Source organism: Solanum pennellii, chromosome 7 (genome assembly GCF_001406875.1).
Source record: "Solanum pennellii chromosome 7, SPENNV200".
Classification (NCBI taxonomy): Eukaryota; Viridiplantae; Streptophyta; class Magnoliopsida; order Solanales; family Solanaceae; genus Solanum; species Solanum pennellii.
This window is the reverse complement of record NC_028643.1, coordinates 79,221,639-79,240,435: the sequence shown is the minus strand read 5'-3', so window position 1 is coordinate 79,240,435 and position 18,797 is coordinate 79,221,639. Positions and strand designations below refer to the sequence as shown.

General features: G+C 36.4%; 4 protein-coding genes across 6 annotated transcripts; 3 read left to right on the top strand and 1 right to left on the bottom strand.

Moving 5' to 3' along the window:
• The first annotated feature begins 471 nt into the window (after positions 1 to 471).
• LOC107024659 lies at positions 472 to 6,945 on the top strand. Of its 2 annotated transcripts, none has more exons than XM_015225650.2 (13): positions 472 to 582; positions 662 to 871; positions 952 to 1,002; positions 1,445 to 1,575; positions 1,700 to 1,816; positions 1,932 to 2,051; positions 3,402 to 3,466; positions 5,329 to 5,498; positions 5,827 to 5,880; positions 6,126 to 6,235; positions 6,327 to 6,440; positions 6,517 to 6,642; positions 6,719 to 6,945. In XM_015225650.2, the coding sequence occupies exons 2-13, from the start codon at positions 692 to 694 to the stop codon at positions 6,747 to 6,749; spliced, it is 1,269 nt and encodes a 422-aa protein (XP_015081136.1). In that variant the 5' UTR covers positions 472 to 582; positions 662 to 691; the 3' UTR covers positions 6,750 to 6,945. The 2 variants fall into 2 exon arrangements, with proteins under 2 accessions (XP_015081136.1, XP_015081135.1); XM_015225649.2 differs by having other exon boundaries at positions 6,081 to 6,235.
• A 1,575-nt stretch (positions 6,946 to 8,520) lies between these two features.
• Positions 8,521 to 11,639, top strand: LOC107025337 (peroxisomal 2,4-dienoyl-CoA reductase). Its single transcript, XM_015226120.2, has 5 exons — positions 8,521 to 8,813; positions 8,992 to 9,151; positions 9,613 to 9,782; positions 9,864 to 10,086; positions 11,271 to 11,639. The coding sequence occupies exons 1-5, from the start codon at positions 8,622 to 8,624 to the stop codon at positions 11,423 to 11,425; spliced, it is 900 nt and encodes a 299-aa protein (XP_015081606.1). The 5' UTR covers positions 8,521 to 8,621; the 3' UTR covers positions 11,426 to 11,639.
• A 163-nt stretch (positions 11,640 to 11,802) lies between these two features.
• On the bottom strand, positions 11,803 to 15,571 carry LOC107025335. Of its 2 annotated transcripts, XM_015226118.2 has the most exons (7): positions 15,011 to 15,567; positions 14,421 to 14,480; positions 14,018 to 14,266; positions 13,591 to 13,667; positions 12,876 to 12,952; positions 12,571 to 12,703; positions 11,803 to 12,489 (listed from the first exon to the last, which is right to left on the bottom strand). In XM_015226118.2, the coding sequence occupies exons 1-7, from the start codon at positions 15,333 to 15,335 to the stop codon at positions 12,334 to 12,336; spliced, it is 1,077 nt and encodes a 358-aa protein (XP_015081604.1). In that variant the 5' UTR covers positions 15,336 to 15,567; the 3' UTR covers positions 11,803 to 12,333. The 2 variants fall into 2 exon arrangements, with proteins under 2 accessions (XP_015081604.1, XP_015081605.1); XM_015226119.2 differs by lacking the exon at positions 14,421 to 14,480 and having other exon boundaries at positions 15,011 to 15,571.
• A 433-nt stretch (positions 15,572 to 16,004) lies between these two features.
• On the top strand, positions 16,005 to 18,437 carry LOC107025333 (phosphoglycerate kinase, chloroplastic). Its single transcript, XM_015226116.2, has 6 exons — positions 16,005 to 16,573; positions 16,739 to 16,816; positions 16,896 to 17,156; positions 17,225 to 17,542; positions 17,630 to 17,788; positions 17,951 to 18,437. The coding sequence occupies exons 1-6, from the start codon at positions 16,154 to 16,156 to the stop codon at positions 18,161 to 18,163; spliced, it is 1,449 nt and encodes a 482-aa protein (XP_015081602.1). The 5' UTR covers positions 16,005 to 16,153; the 3' UTR covers positions 18,164 to 18,437.
• Positions 18,438 to 18,797: the final 360 nt, after the last annotated feature.

Below are 18,797 nucleotides of genomic sequence, written 5' to 3'. Positions count from 1 at the left end.
TTACAACCAACAATCATAACAAATCTGAAGTCAATATTAAAAAAAAAGAAGAAGAGGGAGTTCATAAAAATAACATTAAGAATAGATAAATACATATATATACAAACACAAATGTACTATAGCATAATGAGAAAAAAGTGAGAGTATATATATTTATTAATATAACAGACAAGTACAAATTTGAATTTTACTGTTCTTCTTCATAAGCTTAATTTGCTCTTTCTCTCCTTCTCCATAAGCTTAATTATCTCAATATCTATCTTCTTATGAATGCAACAATGATCAAAATTTCTTGCAAAACAACTTTAAGAATATTCTAAAAATAAGCCATCAAATTTACAAATGAGCAATGATGGATCAACAAACACGAAAAAGTATAAAGCACACAAACGTTTCCTAAACACGTGTAGGCAAGTGTGAGAGTCCAAGTCCAACTAACTAACTAACTAACTAATGATCTCTTTTCCTTCCTACGTACATAGAGGGGAGAAGGAAAAAGCAAAAGGACATAATCAAATTATCTCATTGTCATTGATCGGAGGCAAAAGAGGCTCTCTCCTCTCTTCCTCCGATCGTCATCTGGTACTCTTACCTTCTTCTTTTTTTTTTCCATTGAAAATGTCGATTTGTAACAACATATTACATTAATTATTACTTGCAGATCATCCTACATTATATTTTTGGATAATTAATGGCTTCGGTTAGCTTCAAATACTGGGATGATTGTGTCGATCCTCTTGATCTGGAAGCTATGTGGCTCGATCCAGAAGTTAGAGCCGAATGGCTTAACGCCGGAGAAACTAAGGGATCAAAAGTCCACCTCTCACGTGATCCTGATGGTCAGCCTTATCTAACACAAACAGAAATGAAGGTTCTTTTGTTTTGTTTTACACAAAACTATTTCCTGCCTGCAATACCTATTTTCATTTTCACAATATTGTGTCTTTACAGGCAGTAGCAGCTATTATTGTCCGAAGGCATTTTCTATCGCAGATTGATTTGGTCAGTATTAATTTCTATTCAATTGGAGGTGCTATGATAGTTTAAATGTGGATGAGATAAATTGACGACTCTAATCATTTAATTACTACATCAGACCTATTTAATATAATCATCAACAACCGAAGCACTCACAGTTTTTTTTCCTCAAACTTGAATGTGTCACTACTTCTTGAGATATATATATGTATATATATATATATATGAATATATATTTGATGGAGAGTTTTCGGTGTATGCTAATTTTTCTACCATTACACGCTTTGCACAAGTTGCATTCCTTGGAGTATAAGTCTCAACTTTTTACAAGTACATGATTTTATTCCCCAGGACCTTTAATTTCTTTGTCTCAACCTGCAATTATTGTTAGGTTGCTCAGTCAGAGGATGAATCATTGAGTTTAGAAATTATCAACATTCTATGAGTGTCCTTCCTATATTTTCAGGATATGCTTTGCGCTATTGCTGAGATTGAAAGTGACCGCCAGCTTCTTGCAACACGGTACAATAAAAAGTCAAAAGAGATTACTATGGGAATTATGCAGATTTTGCCAAAAACTGCAGACTGGTTGGTGAGGTATTTGATTTTCTTTTCTCTTCTTGAGATTCTGGGGTATTATGCAGATGTTAGTATGTTACCAAAAACTGCGGACATGTCTTCTTTTTTGATTGAAGTAAGCTTAAGTTACAATTTGTTTCAGTGATTTGGGTTACCGAACATATGAGGTGACAATGGATTCAAAACTTCTTTACAAGCCTTTTGTAAATGTATATCTTGGAGCTGCATATCTTAAGTGGTTATCAAATTATGAACAAAAGTAAGTTCATATGCTTATTTGTTCTTGTACTATCTTCTTTCAGTTTCATGTATTAGTGTTAAGGAATCCTAAAGATATTGTACCCAAATGCCTAACTGTGGAGCTTTATGAGCAGAGAGAGAAGTGAAGAGTTCATGGTGAGAGCTTACAAGGGTGGTACTAAGAAGGCAACTCACAAGTCCACTTTACCATTTTGGAGAAGTTATCTCTCCGTCAAAGAGACCCTACCATCGAGGTAGTTGTTCACATGCCATGATATCATTTCAGTTTCATCATTATTTTTTCTGAGTTAAAATGGATCAAGGACAGGAATGTGCACCCTTGTGGTACTCTATGGTTTAATGTAGTGGGCTTTATATCATTTAAGTAAGTTGTTATGCAGAAGAATGCTGCCATAGGGATTATACCTTTTCTGTAAAAAAACAATTATGGTCTTTATCATCTATTGACACTCTGTAATTTCATTGCTTGTAGTCATACTAAAAGAATTGAATATACTATTTACAGAAGTTTCTCTGTGAACTAATTTCTTGAGTTCAGTCAGCTCTAGTATTGTCAACAACTCTCTACATATGATACCAAATGACTCAACATGATGCCAACTTAGCACTTCGATGCACAAAATAGTGTAATCTCAAGTGATACTCCAGAGAGAAATCAAGGTCTACTAGAGTTCATAAACCTCCCTATTAGAAGAACATCAGGTCTTACCAGACCAAAGGAAGCATAGTTTGAGGAAGTGGCCTGATCAAGATCTTCATTGCTGGACTCATTTGGAAGGTTACTGTAAAGTCTTGTGAGTATTTCAAATGGAGGTCCTTGTATATTGTGACATCCTGATGAGTCTTACACAGAGACTTGATCTTCATTTCGCAAGATATAAAGAATCTGCTGTACAAATCAAATAAGGTTGGGTTAGAGTCAAGTGGAAATGAAGCTTAGAATTGTCGTAATCTCTTATGAACAATCTGCTTATCATGTCTAGCTTCTGATAACGTGGTATTCCAGAGAGTGCTATTTGAAAATTAGGAGTTAAAATAGCAAGGATGTGATGGGAGCATCTGTCTATTCTCAAGCCTTCATGAGCCATATCCAGAGTTTGATCACCTGTATGCAATCATGGTAAAAGGGGCAGCCTGTGACACCGTATTACGCATGTGAAATTTATGAATCTTTCATCAGTTTTCTTGATTGATAACACTGATGATCACCATTTTTATCATAGTAAGCAGCAGGGAAAGTCATGCACAAAGCGAAGGCATACTCTTATTAGGCTCCTTGGGTTCATGAGAAGGCTAAATACTAGTGTAGGGTAGGCATACTCTTATTAGGCATCTTAGGTTCATGAGAAGGTTAGATACTAGTATAGGTTAGGCATACTCTTATTAGACACCTTAGGTTGATGAGACGGTTAAGTACTACTGTAGGTATATGATTGAATGTGTTATTATGCAAGATTACTATCTTCTTGACAATTTACACGAACTGAGTAGATACTTTTGTTTGTCCATACTGCCATTTGGTAATATGTAAATGGATTATATATTGTTTCTAATAAATGCTGTACTACAATTGACTTTTGTAGGAAAATCTTTGACGTCAATCCTTTGCCGCCTACAGCATCTGCAACTGGAGTTCCTGAAAAGAAAGGTTGTGTGAGCATAACTAATAAAACATTCATTCTCTCTCTCTCTATATATATATATTATATATATATATATATATGTATGTGTGTGTGTGTTTTCTTGCAAAGCGTGTATAACCATTTATATGAGAATGTACAGTATGATAGCTTAAATGTTGTGGGAAGGGCCTGAAGCCAGATTACATTCTCTATATCACTTCATTCAATGCCATAAGCATGTGAAAAACTAGTATATCTGTCCAATTCAGTGTATGTCAATCTTTTAATGGCTATTGAGACTTAAAGAGAAGAAAATTAGCATAGTTGTCATGCAACACTTTGTATGCTTGGACATTCTACAGCTATAGAGGATAATAAAAATTTAGCATGGTCATCATGCGACACTTATGTGGGAATATTTTATGTTATCTGAAAGATAGTTGATAATTGATGTTAAGAAATAGCTAGCATCACTTAAATGTGATGGGAAGTGCATGAAGCTTGATTACATTCTCTATATCAGTTCATTCGGTGCCTTAAGACATGAAGTGAATTTTTCAGGTATTCTTTTGAATTTATTTCATGGATAGATTAGAGTGAGATCTCTAATATGTGTGCTCTATAAACACACTTTAATTATGGTAAAATTCCCCAGGCATAACTAGATGAACCATGTAACTTTCCGTGTTTCTACTTCTCTTAATGTATTATTGTATTTTGACTATTATTCTATGATCGGAAGTATTACTTGATCCTCCACAATGTAGCGAATTGTTTCCAAACCTAGAGGCACTGTGTCCATATAGAGGTATGGTACACACTTATTTGTACATTTTTATCGCGTCTCCGTAAGTTCAGAATGTTGACACTGAATACGGTGTATATATGTGAGTTCTCTTGTATGCCCTAGCATGGTGGTTCTGGTGGATCATGGATGTGAGTCAAGTTCACCTGTATCCTTAGGCACTTGTGAGTTCACAACGCGTTCTCCTATGTACCTAATCATTTGTAGGGTTACAATGGATGGAAAGTGAGATCTTAACCTTGTTGAAATTTCTTAGTTGATGTTATCCAAGGTGGAGTACTCTTTTGTGTGAGAAAATTCAAATCAAGGTGGGGATTTGTCAGAAAAATATGTATAATCTTTTCTATTAGCATTTGGTTAGTTGCTTGGTTGCAACTTTGAGAAAGTTTACAATTTGATAGACCTTTGAGTAAGATGATGATAATCTGAAGTTAGTTCGTGACTTGATTTCAATGTCAATATCTCACACCCAAGTGATCAAGTTGACAATTCGAACTGGTGAAGGAATCACCTATAGATAGCCACCCTTTCCTCATTGTTAGCCATGGGATTAGTGTACCCAGTGTAGTACCACAAGTGAGGTCTGGGGAGGGTGGAATGTACGCAGACTTTACCCTTACCTTTGTTAGCCATGATATTCAAAAGTAAAAAAAATGTAAATGAATGGTGGGGAGAGTTCTCTCGTAATATGAGGAGTTGAGAGAGTTTTAAGTAGACTTCATGAGTAATATTAAAGAAGTGTTAGGATAAACTTGTACATTCCTTGTCTACTCTTTTCTTTCCAGTATTTTGCTTAGGATTATATTTTAATATTCTATTTTGTGCGTCACAACAATTAGGAATTGAGAATCTATATCTTTGGATCGAAGAAAGGTCTAGCTGTTGGATGAAATTCATTACATAGCTAGTTAGTATATTAAGTGGGTTAGTGGGATCTATAGTTCCATGTATATTTTGGTTAATGTGATCTGGGTGATACTAGTATAATTAGCTGTAGCGTATAACAATGTGTCAACTAAAAGTACCAACTCAATCGTTTCTGCAGGGTAACAATCTCTTATATATATTTTTCATTTGGTGAAGGTCCAGTAAATACAACTTGGGACTCTAGAACTTCCGCAGAAGACATGGAAGAAATGTGGAATCATCCCTGTGTGAGCAAGGAGTGGAGCAAGTCAGGGGAGAAAAGAGGCCATGTACGGTTTTCTCATGATACTGAAAAAAGACCCTATCTCTCTCGGGTAGAACTGAGGGTAAGAATGCACGGTCAGTATGTGTAAAACTGTAAAGTCTAGTAAGAGTTGTTGGATGCTTCCAGTCACGTAGATTATACCATTTGCTTCAATTGTTACAACTAGCTATGTTTTCCAGGTTAAACTATCCATACTAATTGCAGCTTGTAAACTCCATTTTACTTGTATTTTGAGTGTTCTCATTTTGGGAACTTTGTATGCCTGTTACATCTGTTGAAGGGTTAACGTATAACTTTTGAGATTTTGATGGAAACAGGTTCCTTAATAGAGTATTAATTTCTGCAAGTTCTAAATTATCCGAATTTCTGACATACCCATCTTGTTGCAGGCAGTTGCAGAAGTAATTGTTTCAAAATACTTTAGCACAAGAGGACTGAAACCTGTAAGTGGATATATCTCTTTTGAGCAAGAATACAATCTTATTTTAGAATGAAGAGGAACGGTTAAGCTCAATTTTGGACAATTAAACAGGAAAAAGTGGATGTAAAACTGTAGAGGGATTTGTTGATAGAAAGAAATTTCAATTAGTTTACAATCTAAAGGAATAATTTTTTCGACCATGTAAAAGGATCCCTCTTCCAGCACTTGGTAGGTATAAAGAGGAAGGATATTTCCTTGTTATTGCAGACTGTCCTGTGTGCTGTTGCTGAGATTGTGACCATGCGTTTTGTTGAGGGAATTGGACAGCGTACTGGATTAATGGGAATTGACTATCCCACGGCACGCTGGCTTTACAAGTATGTTGGTGTAATAAAATGTCATGCAAAAATCAGTAAGAAGAGGAATGGAATAGTTTTAGTAGTAATGCCTAAAACTATTGTTGTGTAGGGACCTGGGATACAAGAGTTACAAAGTGGAGTCCGTTGAGGATCTTACAAAGCCATTTGTTTCCATGTACTTTGGCGCAGCGTATGTGGCTTGGCTATCAGAGTACGAGGGAAGGTAAGTCGAATTGGAACTATGGGATTACTTACCACTAATATTATAATTGATGCATCTTATCTACTTTTACTGTTAGAGAAAGGAGTCTCCAGTTTCTTGTCCAGGCTTATCTTGCTGGACCCCAGAACGTGAACCTGCAGGAGACTGGTCCTATGTGGCTCAGATTTGAGGAAGCACTGAGCCGTTATGAAGATCTAAAAAAGTAGGCATTCACATTTTCAATCAGTAGACTATTTCTGTATTTTTGGCTGACCAAATGTGTTGGTTTGTGTTTTCAGGGAAGCAGCAGGTAGTTGTATTATCTTGTGAGCTCCAACGAACTATCTATAGTTGCGTAAAAAGTAAAATTAATATCTGCAACAGCACCACCACTCCAATGTACAATATTTCATCCACTACTCATTTGTATTTATTCCTACCTCTGTAAAATATGATTTTTCATTTACTATTATGCTGAGAAAATTCGTATACAGCTTTTGTTTGAAATACCAATCCAACTTTATTACTTCTTTTCAAATGAACTGTCAAACATTATTACTTATCAATAAATGAATTTAAAAGTATACCAACTACTCTTAGGAAAATAGGTGGATCTAAGAATTAAAAATGGAACTAATAAATGAGTGATGAGTTAAAAGATGCACGAATTCCACTATCCAATAATACTATTATCAATCAATTGATAATTTTATATTTATTTTGTAAAGATATTGTATTTATCATTTTTTTTTTAAAATATGCAAGTCAGTATAATTGGATAGATGGAGTATATTTAAAAAACGGAAAAGGGCCTAAAATACCCTTAAAGTATTGGAAATGGTACAAGATTACCCTTCATCCACCTATTGGCTCCAAAATACCCTTCCCACCCACCTATTGGGTCCAAAATACCCTTGTCATCCACCTTTTGGTTCAAAATTGACCACTTATTTAACTGTTTTATATTTAAACTACTTAAATATTTTTTAAAATACGTGGCGCTCAACTATTTGTTATAATTTAACTTATTATTATAATTTATAAATCAATCAACTATCCACCCATTACTAATTAAATCCCTCTAAATTAATAAACCTGTCACATTATTAATGCAAGCTACTACCAATTGGTGTTTTTAAAAATTATAGAAGTAAATTATCATACATTCAAGTGGCTAATTAAAAATCACCGATAAACTTAAAAGTCTGACTATGTTCATCTTAATTATTCTTACGTCTCAATTATGTGATGTTACTTCATAGTTAACTTTTTTTCAAATATAATATATTAAAGGTTTTAAAACAAATCATAAATATTTATAAAATTATATTTAAAAAAAATGCATGAATTAATTCGGGATGTATATATTTCTTGACCTTTAATCATAAATTTCTATTCAATTTTAAAAGAAAGTGTCCTCCTAAATAAGTGGCTCAACCAAAATTTAATTGGGTCTTCAATTCGAACTCGAATAATTTTGGATGTAATTTTCAGGAATCTATTATTTCATCGTGTTTTAGTAGTGTTTATGACGATTTTGATATTATAATTGGATTATTAATTGGGTGAGGTTTAGTTAGTAATGAGTGGGTAGTGGGTTGGTTTATAATTATATTAATAAATTAAAATTATAACCAATAGTTGAACGCCAAGTATTTTAAAAAATATTTAAAGAGTTTAATTTTCAAATAATTTAAAAAGTAGTCAATTTTGAACTCAAAGGTGGATGACGGGGGTATTTTGGAGCCAATAGGTGGATGAAAAGGGCATTTTGGAGCCAATAGGTGGATAAAGGGTAATTTTGTACCATTTTCAATACTTCAAGGGTATTTTAGGCCCTTTTCCGTTTAAAAAAAAATTGTCTAGTTTTAAATGATATTAATTTTTTTTTAATATTTAAATGAATAATTTATATATAAAATTTCAGAAAAAATAAATTTGAGTTTTGAATACGCAAATATAAATTTAAGATTGAAATATTAAACCCACGAGGCCTATCATATCTAGTAATAGTAAACTTATGGTTGGAAGTCGTGATCCTAAGGAATGGGATATTTGTTTATTTATCTATGCCTAATAAAAATAAGGGGTGGTGAGGATCACGAGACGTGTGGCGTTTTGACCACAACTACATACCTTATATATATAATTGCCACACTGACTCAAAAGATGCTTTTGTGAATTGAAAGAAACAAGGGAAAAATGGAGTGCGCGTCTCCTTTCAAATCAGACATACTCAAAGGGAAAGTAGCACTATTGACCGGAGGCGGTTCTGGCATCGGCCTTGAGATCTCCACTCAGTTCGGCAAACATGGTGCCTCCGTTGCCATCATGGGACGCCGCAAGGCCGTCCTCGACTCCGCCGTCTCCTACCTTCAATCCTTTGGTATTCCGGTAACTACTTTTATCTCCTTAATTAGGTGATTGATCACATGCACAAAATACATACATCATTCGCATTTTGATTTGATTATATACCGAGCTCCCATCATGAAATTGAAACCCTAAACAACATATAATCATCAAGACTACCGCTTTTATTGTGTCTAACTTTCCTTTGCACATCCCCTAGGCAATTGGCTTGCAAGGGGACGTCCGCAAGCAAGAAGATGCAAAAAGAGTTGTGGAGTTAACTGTCAAACAGTTTGGGAAGCTCGACATTCTTGTTAATGCTGCAGCTGGCAATTTCCTTGTGTCTCCTGAGGATTTGTCTCCTAATGGCTTCAGGACAGGTTTGTTTCATGTCTTTTAACACTCAACTACCATTCAAGTAGGATGTAAACATGATCTCATAACAACCATTTATTACATCTTCACATAATCATATATATTCTCTTTTAGTGGGTTGCTTTACTTAGAAATCGTTAGAATCAGCTTCTTCAAAATGGCTAGTCTAGGTGATTCAAGGTTCAAAGGCTGAGAGCTTGGTTAAAGAAGCTGACTTGTCATGAGTGAAAAAAGACCTTCTGTGTTGTCAACTTGTCTTACTCTATTTTCCTAAAACAAGAGTAGAAGAGGAAAGCTTATTGTCTGTTTCTCCATTGATCTCTTGGGCTTATCGAAGCTTCTTGAGGAGGTTATGGAAAGAAGGTTGAGTGCTTGTAGTAAAAAAGTATAGCAAGTCATTTTCCTCTCTTAAATTTGAAGTGAGGGAACGCTTTCACAGATTACATACTGATGATGACTTTTGCAGTACTAGATATTGATTCTGTTGGCACATTCACTATGTGCCACGAGGCACTTAACTATATCAAGAAAGGGGGACCTGGGAGGAGTTCAACATCTGGTGGAATGATATTGAACATCAGTGCTACTTTGCATTACACTGCATCTTGGTATCAAATCCATGTAGCTGCTGCCAAGGTTTGGAACTTTTGCTTCAAGCATAGTTTGTGTTCGTTTTTATTGTGTTATAACTCCCATTCACATCATCTCTCTGTACAGGCTGCTGTTGATGCAGTCACTAGAAATTTGGCTCTAGAATGGGGCACAGACTATGATATTAGGGTCAATGGTATTGCACCAGGCCCTATAGGTGATACTGCTGGCATGCGTAAACTTGGACCGGAAGAGATAAGCAATAAGAGCAAAGAATACATGCCTCTGTACAAACTTGGGGAGAAATATGATATTGCCATGGCTGCTCTGTACCTTGCTTCAGATGCTGGTTGGTATCTGATGCTTTTTAGACTTGCACATATATGATCTGATCAAATTTTAAGATATTAAATATAAATTGAGATAGATGCATCTTGTCACTGAATGACATGGTTCATATTAGGTGACAGACATTTTCCACTTCTACTCCCTGCTCTTGCCTCATCATCATGTGCATGTCCAAGTTCTCTACTATGTGACCAGTTAGTGTCAGTTTCTTGCTACGAACAGCTATTGTCAGTTCTTGCTATCCACTTGTGGCATCTCTCTTCCTGTTCCTTATACTGGGTTGAATTTGCAAATGAGGACTCACTTTTCCACTCTTTTTCTCTCACTGGAGGTTGAGACTGACTCGACTCCAACTACCACTTCTACATTGTTCTTCCGGGCAATATGTGCTGCCAATCAGTGTGGGCCTAGTGTTTGTGCATTGGGCCTCGCTAAATCCACTGCTTTTGACTCCAATCTTGAATATTTTTTAATGGAAATCCATATGTGAACCAACTGCTCTGATCTTCGACCTTGAAATATGTATGTTAAATTCCATATTTAAACCAAACTGCTTTTAGCTCTGGTCTTCGAGTATGTGTACAGAAGTTCACATCTGAATACATTGCTTTTAAAACCGACCTCGAATATATATGTGAAAATTCATTAGTATTGGTAATCGGAAGGACCTTGCATGCTGCTTCAATAGAGCAAAGGATGCAGTGATGTTGGCTTCGAACCCGCCGTTACACATCCTGAACCTGTTACTGCTTCCGATGAAAAGGAGAGAGAGAGAGAGAGCAACCATTGCTTATCCTGTACTTAAAACAGGTTGTGCTCTCTTGTTGTTAGCTGCTAGGGTTGTTCAACAATCTTCCGTTTTTACTGTGAGATAAGAGTGTGTCATACTTCTTAGTGCTTGCATTGTTTGCAAACCTGATATTACTGCTATGCCTCCTCATTTTGTATTGGTTTCTAAATGTTTATATACAGTACAGTGCAATTGAGAAAAGCTCATTGCGTTACTGGAAAACATACTTTTTTCCCTGGAGAGCATGCATAATTCCCGAATCGTGCAGCATTGTGGAACATCCACTCTACCTGTAGTTTTTGCTAAATCAAGAGTTCAAATTAGAAACCCACAAATTGCTTCTTGCTTGTAGTGATCTCCTTTTTTCTTGTTTATGCTTCCTGTGTATATAATAGGCAAATACATCAATGGAACCATCATGCCTGTCGATGGAGGACTCTGGCTTAGCAGACCTCGACATCTACCTAAAGATGCAGTTAAAGAGCTTTCTCGAACAGTGGAGAAGAAATCAAGAAATGCACCAGTAGGAGTTCCTCCCAGTAAGCTTTGAGTTTATCAACTTTACTTATTAGGCAGTCGCAGGAAGGAACTTGTTGAAAAACTCTAGTATTCTTTCTGGCTAGTTTCGATTGCCATACATTTACATAACATTATTGGAAACGAGCTTATTAGCAGTTTAAGCAATTGGACAGCAAATTATGTTAGTACTTTGTTTTTGTTTTTGTGTACCAAACACATTCAATATAGACGAGTGTTTCATTTCAGTTCCCTGGTTACACAATCAGCCATTGTTAAGTTAGTTATTAATTAAAAGAAATTTTGTCCAGCATGTCATAAAACTTTGCTGAAGCCGTTTGCACCTTCATGTCGTTCTATTATGCACAATCAGATCATTTAGAAAAAAAGAAAAGAAAAGGAAATGGATAGTTCAGTTATGAGAATACATTATATAATCATCACAGCTGAAAAGGTGGGAAAGAACCCAATTGGCTAGCAGCCTCTTCATTTAGCTGTTGCCTTGCGGAGTCAGCAGTATATTGGGTCGAAAAGATAAATATCTTCCCTCCCTCTGTTCTTTTCAGCAAACACAAGTTCAAAGAGGTCATTACTTTATCAAAGGATGCAGGATTCTCTCTGTTCCCAAACTTTTAAAATTCTGCTCCTAAGCTGCTCATCTAAAAATCATAGAAATATAACATGCTCCTTTTGAGGAACTATCACGCTGCAAGATCAAAGGTCAGGCATATTTATGCGCCCAAGAACCTTCAATCCCTTTCCTGCTAGCTCCAGTTGAGGCATTTCATAGCAGTACAATATACGCTTAGCCAATCCTATCTACTCACAGCTAAATGTCCGCGCATTTAATTGTCCAAAAAATGTTACATTCATTTATGAGTATCCTGACCTTTGCACATGAATAAGGGTTAAATATCACCTCTTCTAGTACAAAATATTGCTTTATTTTTTCAGAGACATGGCTTCCTCAATTTTTTTAATGACCATGCTCAGACTGCATCCATTCTCAATAGCTTTTACAGCAGCTCGATGTGCATGTTTGTGCCATTTCAGCAAATTATAAGATTGCAACAGCGACCACCTTGCTTGATTTGACATCTGTTGAAAAATTTGAATGGTTTTTGCATTATAAAAGTAAAGAGTTACTAGACAAGCAAATAACTTTAACCAGAGAAAGACCTGTGCCATAGAGAGTGGGGGTTCCAGAAGAATACTGATGCTTCGGAAGAGATTTTCATCATTTTCTCCACCTTCAGCCTCTCCATAAATAAGAGCTTCAGCTGCAATCCCAGCAAATAGAACCATGCAGTACCTGACAATTTTATTTTTAATTACCTGATCTCTTTTTATCTGGAGATTTGACGAATCATCGAGCAAAGAACTAAATATATGGCTTGCAGAAAATCCAGAGAGCTGGTTCCAGCATAGAAATGTATTTTGTCCACAGAACAAATGTAAGCAAAATGACTGGCTAGGAAATCCACCTGTCAAATGTGGTACCACTTAACTGGCCTACAGCAAGCTCATTTTCAAGTTTTTCATCCCAAAACTGTGTTCCTGCCTGCATGAAAGAAAATAGAAGAAGATCACAAGCCAAAAATGAGCAAATTTTAACTGTTCAATTAGTTCTAAAATGGGTCCACAACCTTATGTGTGGAGGTTAACTTTGATTTCCCAGAAAACAAGAAACAAGGACAGCCACTACTGAGGAAAACAAAAATATAAGGGACACCTACATAATTATGTAACACTGTGCCGTGCAAAAAAAATTATTATTTATACGCCGTTCAACCCCTATTCTTCAATAGAAAAATACTGACAAGACAACTGCAAGAGTCTATGCTGACACATAGCCGATACTTGTTCTACAACTGGTCCTCTCAATGGGTAAGCTTCTAGAAGCAACAATAACATATCAAGTGTAATCCCACAAGTGGGGTCCGGAAAATAACAAAAGGTTGTATAATGTCATGGATAAAATTGTTGTACAGTGTGTGGCATCTAACAGAATACTCTTTGTGCACATTCAGACAGAAACAGACGTCTTGAATTCCCATCTGCTCGTCTTAAAGACTTAAGGAGAAGGGTAGAGAAGTAGTTATCTATGTAATACGGTCTTTGTTGGCTGTTATTATAACAAGTGATCCAGCATTACACTCTGAACAAGAGAGACAATAAGAAGGATCTACAGTGACATACCTGTCCTTGAATGCCCATCTGCATTGCAACAATTGGGTCTAAAATTACACCACGGATTGGACAACCCATTAAGTATGCTGCAGTCATATCAGTGGATAAATGAGTTACTATAAGAGGTAGGTTAGGCTTACAACTTTACATTCCTTCGAATGTTACAGACAATAAGTGCTGCTAGTAATAGAAAGGCCAATACTGATATTCCGAGCAGTTGATGTTGGGTAAACAAGCTGATGATATCTATGGTATGTCATCACATCGAAACTTTAATATTCAGAAGTACGGATTGGCCAACATTTTAGTTTCTTTTCTGAAAAAAAAAAGAACCTAATCTATCCTAACTTAAATCTCTGGAAGATGAATCAAATTTCTGAAGTTCTTTCATTCTATTGCAGTAAATTCATCAAATGTTTGCAGAAACATGGTTTACCAACAAGGAGATGGCCTGCTTCATGAACACAAATTCGACGCTTGTAGGGAGGCCAGAAGCTGGAGATTTGTGCTAAGCAGGAACCACCAAGTAATATAGCATCTAGCATGGCAAGCCCCAAAACTGCAGCAATGTTAGGCCTAATATCTATTCCTTGGTTCAGCAGAAACGTGACTCCAGCAAAGGATGTTGCCAAAAGAAAGCTAGATGTTCCAGAAAGACCCCACTTCTTTGGCGAAAGTTTGGTCACTGAACTACAGAAGAGTTAAAAAACATGTTACTAAATCAGTACATTTTCTCCTTTAAAAGGTCAGAAAGAAACTTATTATGCAACTATTCCATGTAAATATGCAAGTTGAAACAATTTAGGTGCTTCAGAGAGCTGACATGGATTAGCACTGACCATCTAAACCAGTTGAATACTTTAAGACAGTTGGTGTGACACCGCGTGGCCCTTCCAAAACTGCAGATATAGGCACTGCTATCAGGATTTGTGACAAAGAATATTGCAAAAACAATGATATTAACGTGAACTCTTTTGGAAAGAGGGATAACCAATGATTTTTGTGCAGCAAAAACTGAATATACAGAAGTAGGGTTTCAGATTATAGTTTAGTGAAGTAGTTGAAGGCAATATCCACACATATATCGCTCTCTCTCTCCCTATGCGTACGGCTCCAACATGCTTTTTTTTTTTTTGATACGGTAAGGAAAAAGAATCACCAGCAAATCGTCGAAAATGTCAATGTAGAAATAGAATAGATAAAGCACTTGAATGATGAAATATTCTCAGACTTGATTAGAAATGATGAGTTTGGGGATTCTCACCTGGCCTATTCAGAATTTGTTTTCTAGGACAGGAAAGGATAAAAAGATATCAACAACAAATACTAGTGAGAAGTATCATCTAGTCTTGCATCAGTGCTTCCAAATTTTCCAATTTTGTTTGAGGTATCAAATTAGTAGACAATTGGAGTTAAGGGTTTACTTTACCAATAGCATTGTATTTGGCGAAATTCGGCAAGAGACCTTTGTCCTTGAGAAAAGCATAAGCACTTCCAACAAGCCTCAAATCATCGGCATTCAAGCATGTATCTAAAACCTGCCACTCTCTATCGATTGGGGACAAATCCGACGTACCGATTGACGAGTCTTCTCTCAAGTAGCGGAGAGCTCGAGAAAGATCTTTCTCCTTAACTGCTTCCTCGTATTCCCTTAAAACTCTAATTTTTAGGTGACGATGACGAACCGCTTGCCTTCCGGAAAAAAAAGTCAGATGAGTTATGCCGGAATTCGGAACAATAGCCTTCATCCTCATCCTATTCCGACTCACAATGAAGCACGCAAATATTATTTAAAGATTATATTGTTTGCAAAATTTGAAAGAAAAATAAATTAGTGGTTACTAACATCACATGTAAGATGGATTCACTACTCCACAAATAAATGTAGGTGAATTTGAACACACATTTATTACCGAATAAGCATTAGAAAACGAGTGAAGTAAGGCTTATGAGGTAAGGAAAAACAAAAAAATACACACACCGTTAATGTTACTACAAGTTGCGCATACTTGAGTAAATAATTACAATTTCTTCCATACAACTATATTATGGTGATTAATTATTTGCTCTTGATAAAATATCATACATATGTAATGTATGAGCTTTGCTATTGCTTTTATCGAGTTGCTTGTTTAGTAGATTTTTAAATATGTGATTTCATGTTAAAATCATGTATGGAGTTTTATATTTGTAAGAAAGATATAAGATAGAAAGTTCAAATCAAAAAAAACTCTCTCATTATTTCATATCATACGGTCAAATTACCCTAGTTCATATGCAGTAAAATACTTTGTTTAAAAATAAAAAAAAAGGAAATCGTTCATCACACTTGAGTTATTTAAAGGAGTAAAATAGTGAGTTGAATTTTGTGGTGGAAAGAAAAGAATGAAGATATGTTTGGGGCAAAAAAAAAAGAAAAGGAAATTAAACCTCAACCCCAAACTCAACGATAAGAAAAATCCCATTTCCAACCTCTTGTATTGCTATAATATAATATAATACATCCCTCTCACCACTCTCAGCGGCATTCGTTCATTCATTTCCACAAACACAAAAGAGAAAGAAAGAGATAATGGCATCAGCTACTGCTTCCCACACTTTGTGCGGCATTCCCACCACATCATCATCCTCTACCACCAACAAGTCTACCACCTATTCCTCTGCTCGCTTCCTCCTTAAAACTCCTCTCCGCCGCCTCGGTTTCGCCGGCGCTGTCGCTGATCCTCTCTTCACCAACCACGTCGCGACCAAGCTCCGATCTCTCAAGGCCTCCTCCAACCCTGTTAGGGCCGTTGTCTCCATGGCCAAGAAGAGCGTTGGAGACCTTAGCTCTTCCGATTTGAAGGGCAAGAAAGTCTTCGTCAGGGCTGATTTGAATGTCCCACTTGATGATTCACAGAACATTACTGATGACACTAGGATTAGAGCTGCCATCCCTACCATCAAACACTTGATTGCCAATGGGGCTAAAGTTATTCTCTCCAGTCACTTGGTTAGTCAATTTTTTTTAATAAAATGTATGGATTATCTAGATTTTGGTTAAAGTATAGTTGATCCCAAAAGGGCAATATGTTAGAAAGTTGTTACTAGTCACTCCCTCCCTTCTATCATTAAAACATTTTGTTACTTTTATTTATATTGCTTATTGAAATTTCAGGGAAGGCCAAAGGGAGTCACTCCTAAATACAGCTTAGCACCCCTTGTCCCCAGGCTATCTGAACTACTTGGAATCCAGGTACATCCTCTTGCAATTTTAATGCTTTTGATATACCAAGAAGATAATTTAGGCAAAAGTAATAGTTCCATGTAAACAGGTTGTAAAGGCTGATGATTGCATTGGTCCAGAAGTTGACAAGTTGGTTGATTCACTTCCAGAGGGCGGTGTTCTTCTTCTTGAGAATGTAAGATTCTACAAAGAGGAAGAGAAGAATGAACCTGAGTTTGCAAAGAAACTTGCATCATTGGCAGATCTTTATGTGAATGATGCCTTTGGTACAGCTCATAGAGCTCATGCCTCTACAGAGGGAGTTACTAAATTTTTGAAGCCTTCTGTTGCTGGTTTCCTTTTACAAAAGGTCAGGCTTACCTATTGTTTTCTTTGACAAACTTAAAACGAATCTAACTGTTCATTTATCTGTTTCAGGAATTGGACTATTTAGTTGGTGCAGTTTCAACTCCAAAGAGGCCATTTGCTGCTATTGTGGGTGGTTCAAAGGTTTCATCCAAGATTGGAGTGATTGAATCACTTCTGGAGAAATGTGATATATTGCTTTTGGGTGGAGGAATGATCTTTACCTTCTACAAGGCTCAGGGTCTTTCAGTTGGTTCCTCCTTGGTTGAGGAAGACAAACTAGAGCTTGCAACATCACTCCTGGAAAAGGCCAAGGCAAAAGGAGTCAGTCTCTTGTTACCATCTGATGTTGTGATTGCAGATAAATTTGCTCCTGATGCAAACAGCAAGGTTTGCATTCTAAGCTTTTCTCTTGAGATTCTTTAGACTTGGATCAGAATTTGTTACTTATGGATTGTGTTGAAAATACAATTCCAGATTGTGCCGGCATCTGCTATCCCAGATGGTTGGATGGGGTTAGACATTGGACCAGACTCTATCAAGACTTTCAACGATGCTTTGGATACCACAAAAACAGTGATCTGGAATGGACCTATGGGGGTGTTTGAATTTGACAAGTTTGCTACTGGAACGGAGGTATCAATTGCCATTCTTCTCTTCATATTTGTTTTTTTTTTTTAAATTTGAATATAAAAAAAAAGGAGTAGTAAGCTGGTTTTTGATATGTGTGAATTTATTTTTCTGGTACATTTCGATAGAGTTGTTTCTGTAATAACAAGCATGCTATTGTGGTGATAGGCAATTGCAAAGAAGCTAGCAGACCTAAGTGGGAAAGGAGTGACCACTATCATTGGAGGTGGAGACTCTGTTGCAGCGGTTGAGAAAGTTGGAGTGGCTAGCGTGATGAGCCATATATCCACTGGTGGTGGTGCCAGTTTGGAGTTACTTGAAGGAAAGGTGCTCCCTGGTGTCATAGCTCTAGATGAAGCTGACGCCCCTGTTGCAGTGTAAAACAATTTGTACTAAATTCTTTTTTCGGTCAACTTAACTTAATCAGCCAGTTGGGGAACATTGAGTTGTTAATGTTGTAGATTTTCCAGGTGATATAAGGTCCTTCTTTCCCCAGCTATTTTATCTGTCTGAATAAAGGGCGTGTGTGTATGTATAGACAGCGACAACTTTGGTTCAACTTGTTTAGATGTAACAAGTGCACTTGACACCTCCTGCTCATGACATATTTGTTGTGCACTTGGACATGAATTTTGATGAAAAGAAAAATTAAAAACAAGCATACACTGCAGTTTTAACTTGCCTATGATAACACTGTCTATGAATCAAATGGAGGACCAGTTCATAGTTGGTCTTCAACTAGCTAGTGGAGTATTTTTATTAGGCTTCACCCTACCAACCATCACGAATATATACATGTTGGATCTACACATTTCATGCCTGTTTCTTTACAATAGAAAAAACACAAGTTGAAACTCCCACCTCAATATATAATTTTAGAGAATTTTCGTCTTTAACCTACATGAACTTTTGCCCCATGAGGCATAATTTTATAGATTCAAACTTAAGTTTAGATTATAAACTTTTTAAAGATATAATGTTCTAACTGCTACCTTATGAATTTCTTTTTCCTTAT

Coding starts and splice junctions, on each gene's coding strand:
- LOC107024659 (XM_015225649.2), top strand. CDS start 692: ATGGCTTCGGTTAGCTTCAAATACTGGGATGATTGTGTCGATCCTCTT. Junction 872..951: donor TAACACAAACAGAAATGAAG/GTTCTTTTGTTT, acceptor GTGTCTTTACAG/GCAGTAGCAGCTATTATTGT. Junction 1,576..1,699: donor ACTGCAGACTGGTTGGTGAG/GTATTTGATTTT, acceptor AATTTGTTTCAG/TGATTTGGGTTACCGAACAT.
- LOC107025337 (XM_015226120.2), top strand. CDS start 8,622: ATGGAGTGCGCGTCTCCTTTCAAATCAGACATACTCAAAGGGAAAGTA. Junction 8,814..8,991: donor TTCAATCCTTTGGTATTCCG/GTAACTACTTTT, acceptor CACATCCCCTAG/GCAATTGGCTTGCAAGGGGA. Junction 10,087..11,270: donor GTACCTTGCTTCAGATGCTG/GTTGGTATCTGA, acceptor TGTATATAATAG/GCAAATACATCAATGGAACC.
- LOC107025335 (XM_015226118.2), bottom strand. CDS start 15,335: ATGAGGATGAAGGCTATTGTTCCGAATTCCGGCATAACTCATCTGACT. Junction 13,668..14,017: donor AGCAGGCCATCTCCTTGTTG/GTAAACCATGTT, acceptor ATATGACTGCAG/CATACTTAATGGGTTGTCCA. Junction 12,490..12,570: donor CCCCACTCTCTATGGCACAG/GTCTTTCTCTGG, acceptor ATTTTTCAACAG/ATGTCAAATCAAGCAAGGTG.
- LOC107025333 (XM_015226116.2), top strand. CDS start 16,154: ATGGCATCAGCTACTGCTTCCCACACTTTGTGCGGCATTCCCACCACA. Junction 17,543..17,629: donor CTCCTGATGCAAACAGCAAG/GTTTGCATTCTA, acceptor ATACAATTCCAG/ATTGTGCCGGCATCTGCTAT. Junction 17,789..17,950: donor AGTTTGCTACTGGAACGGAG/GTATCAATTGCC, acceptor TTGTGGTGATAG/GCAATTGCAAAGAAGCTAGC.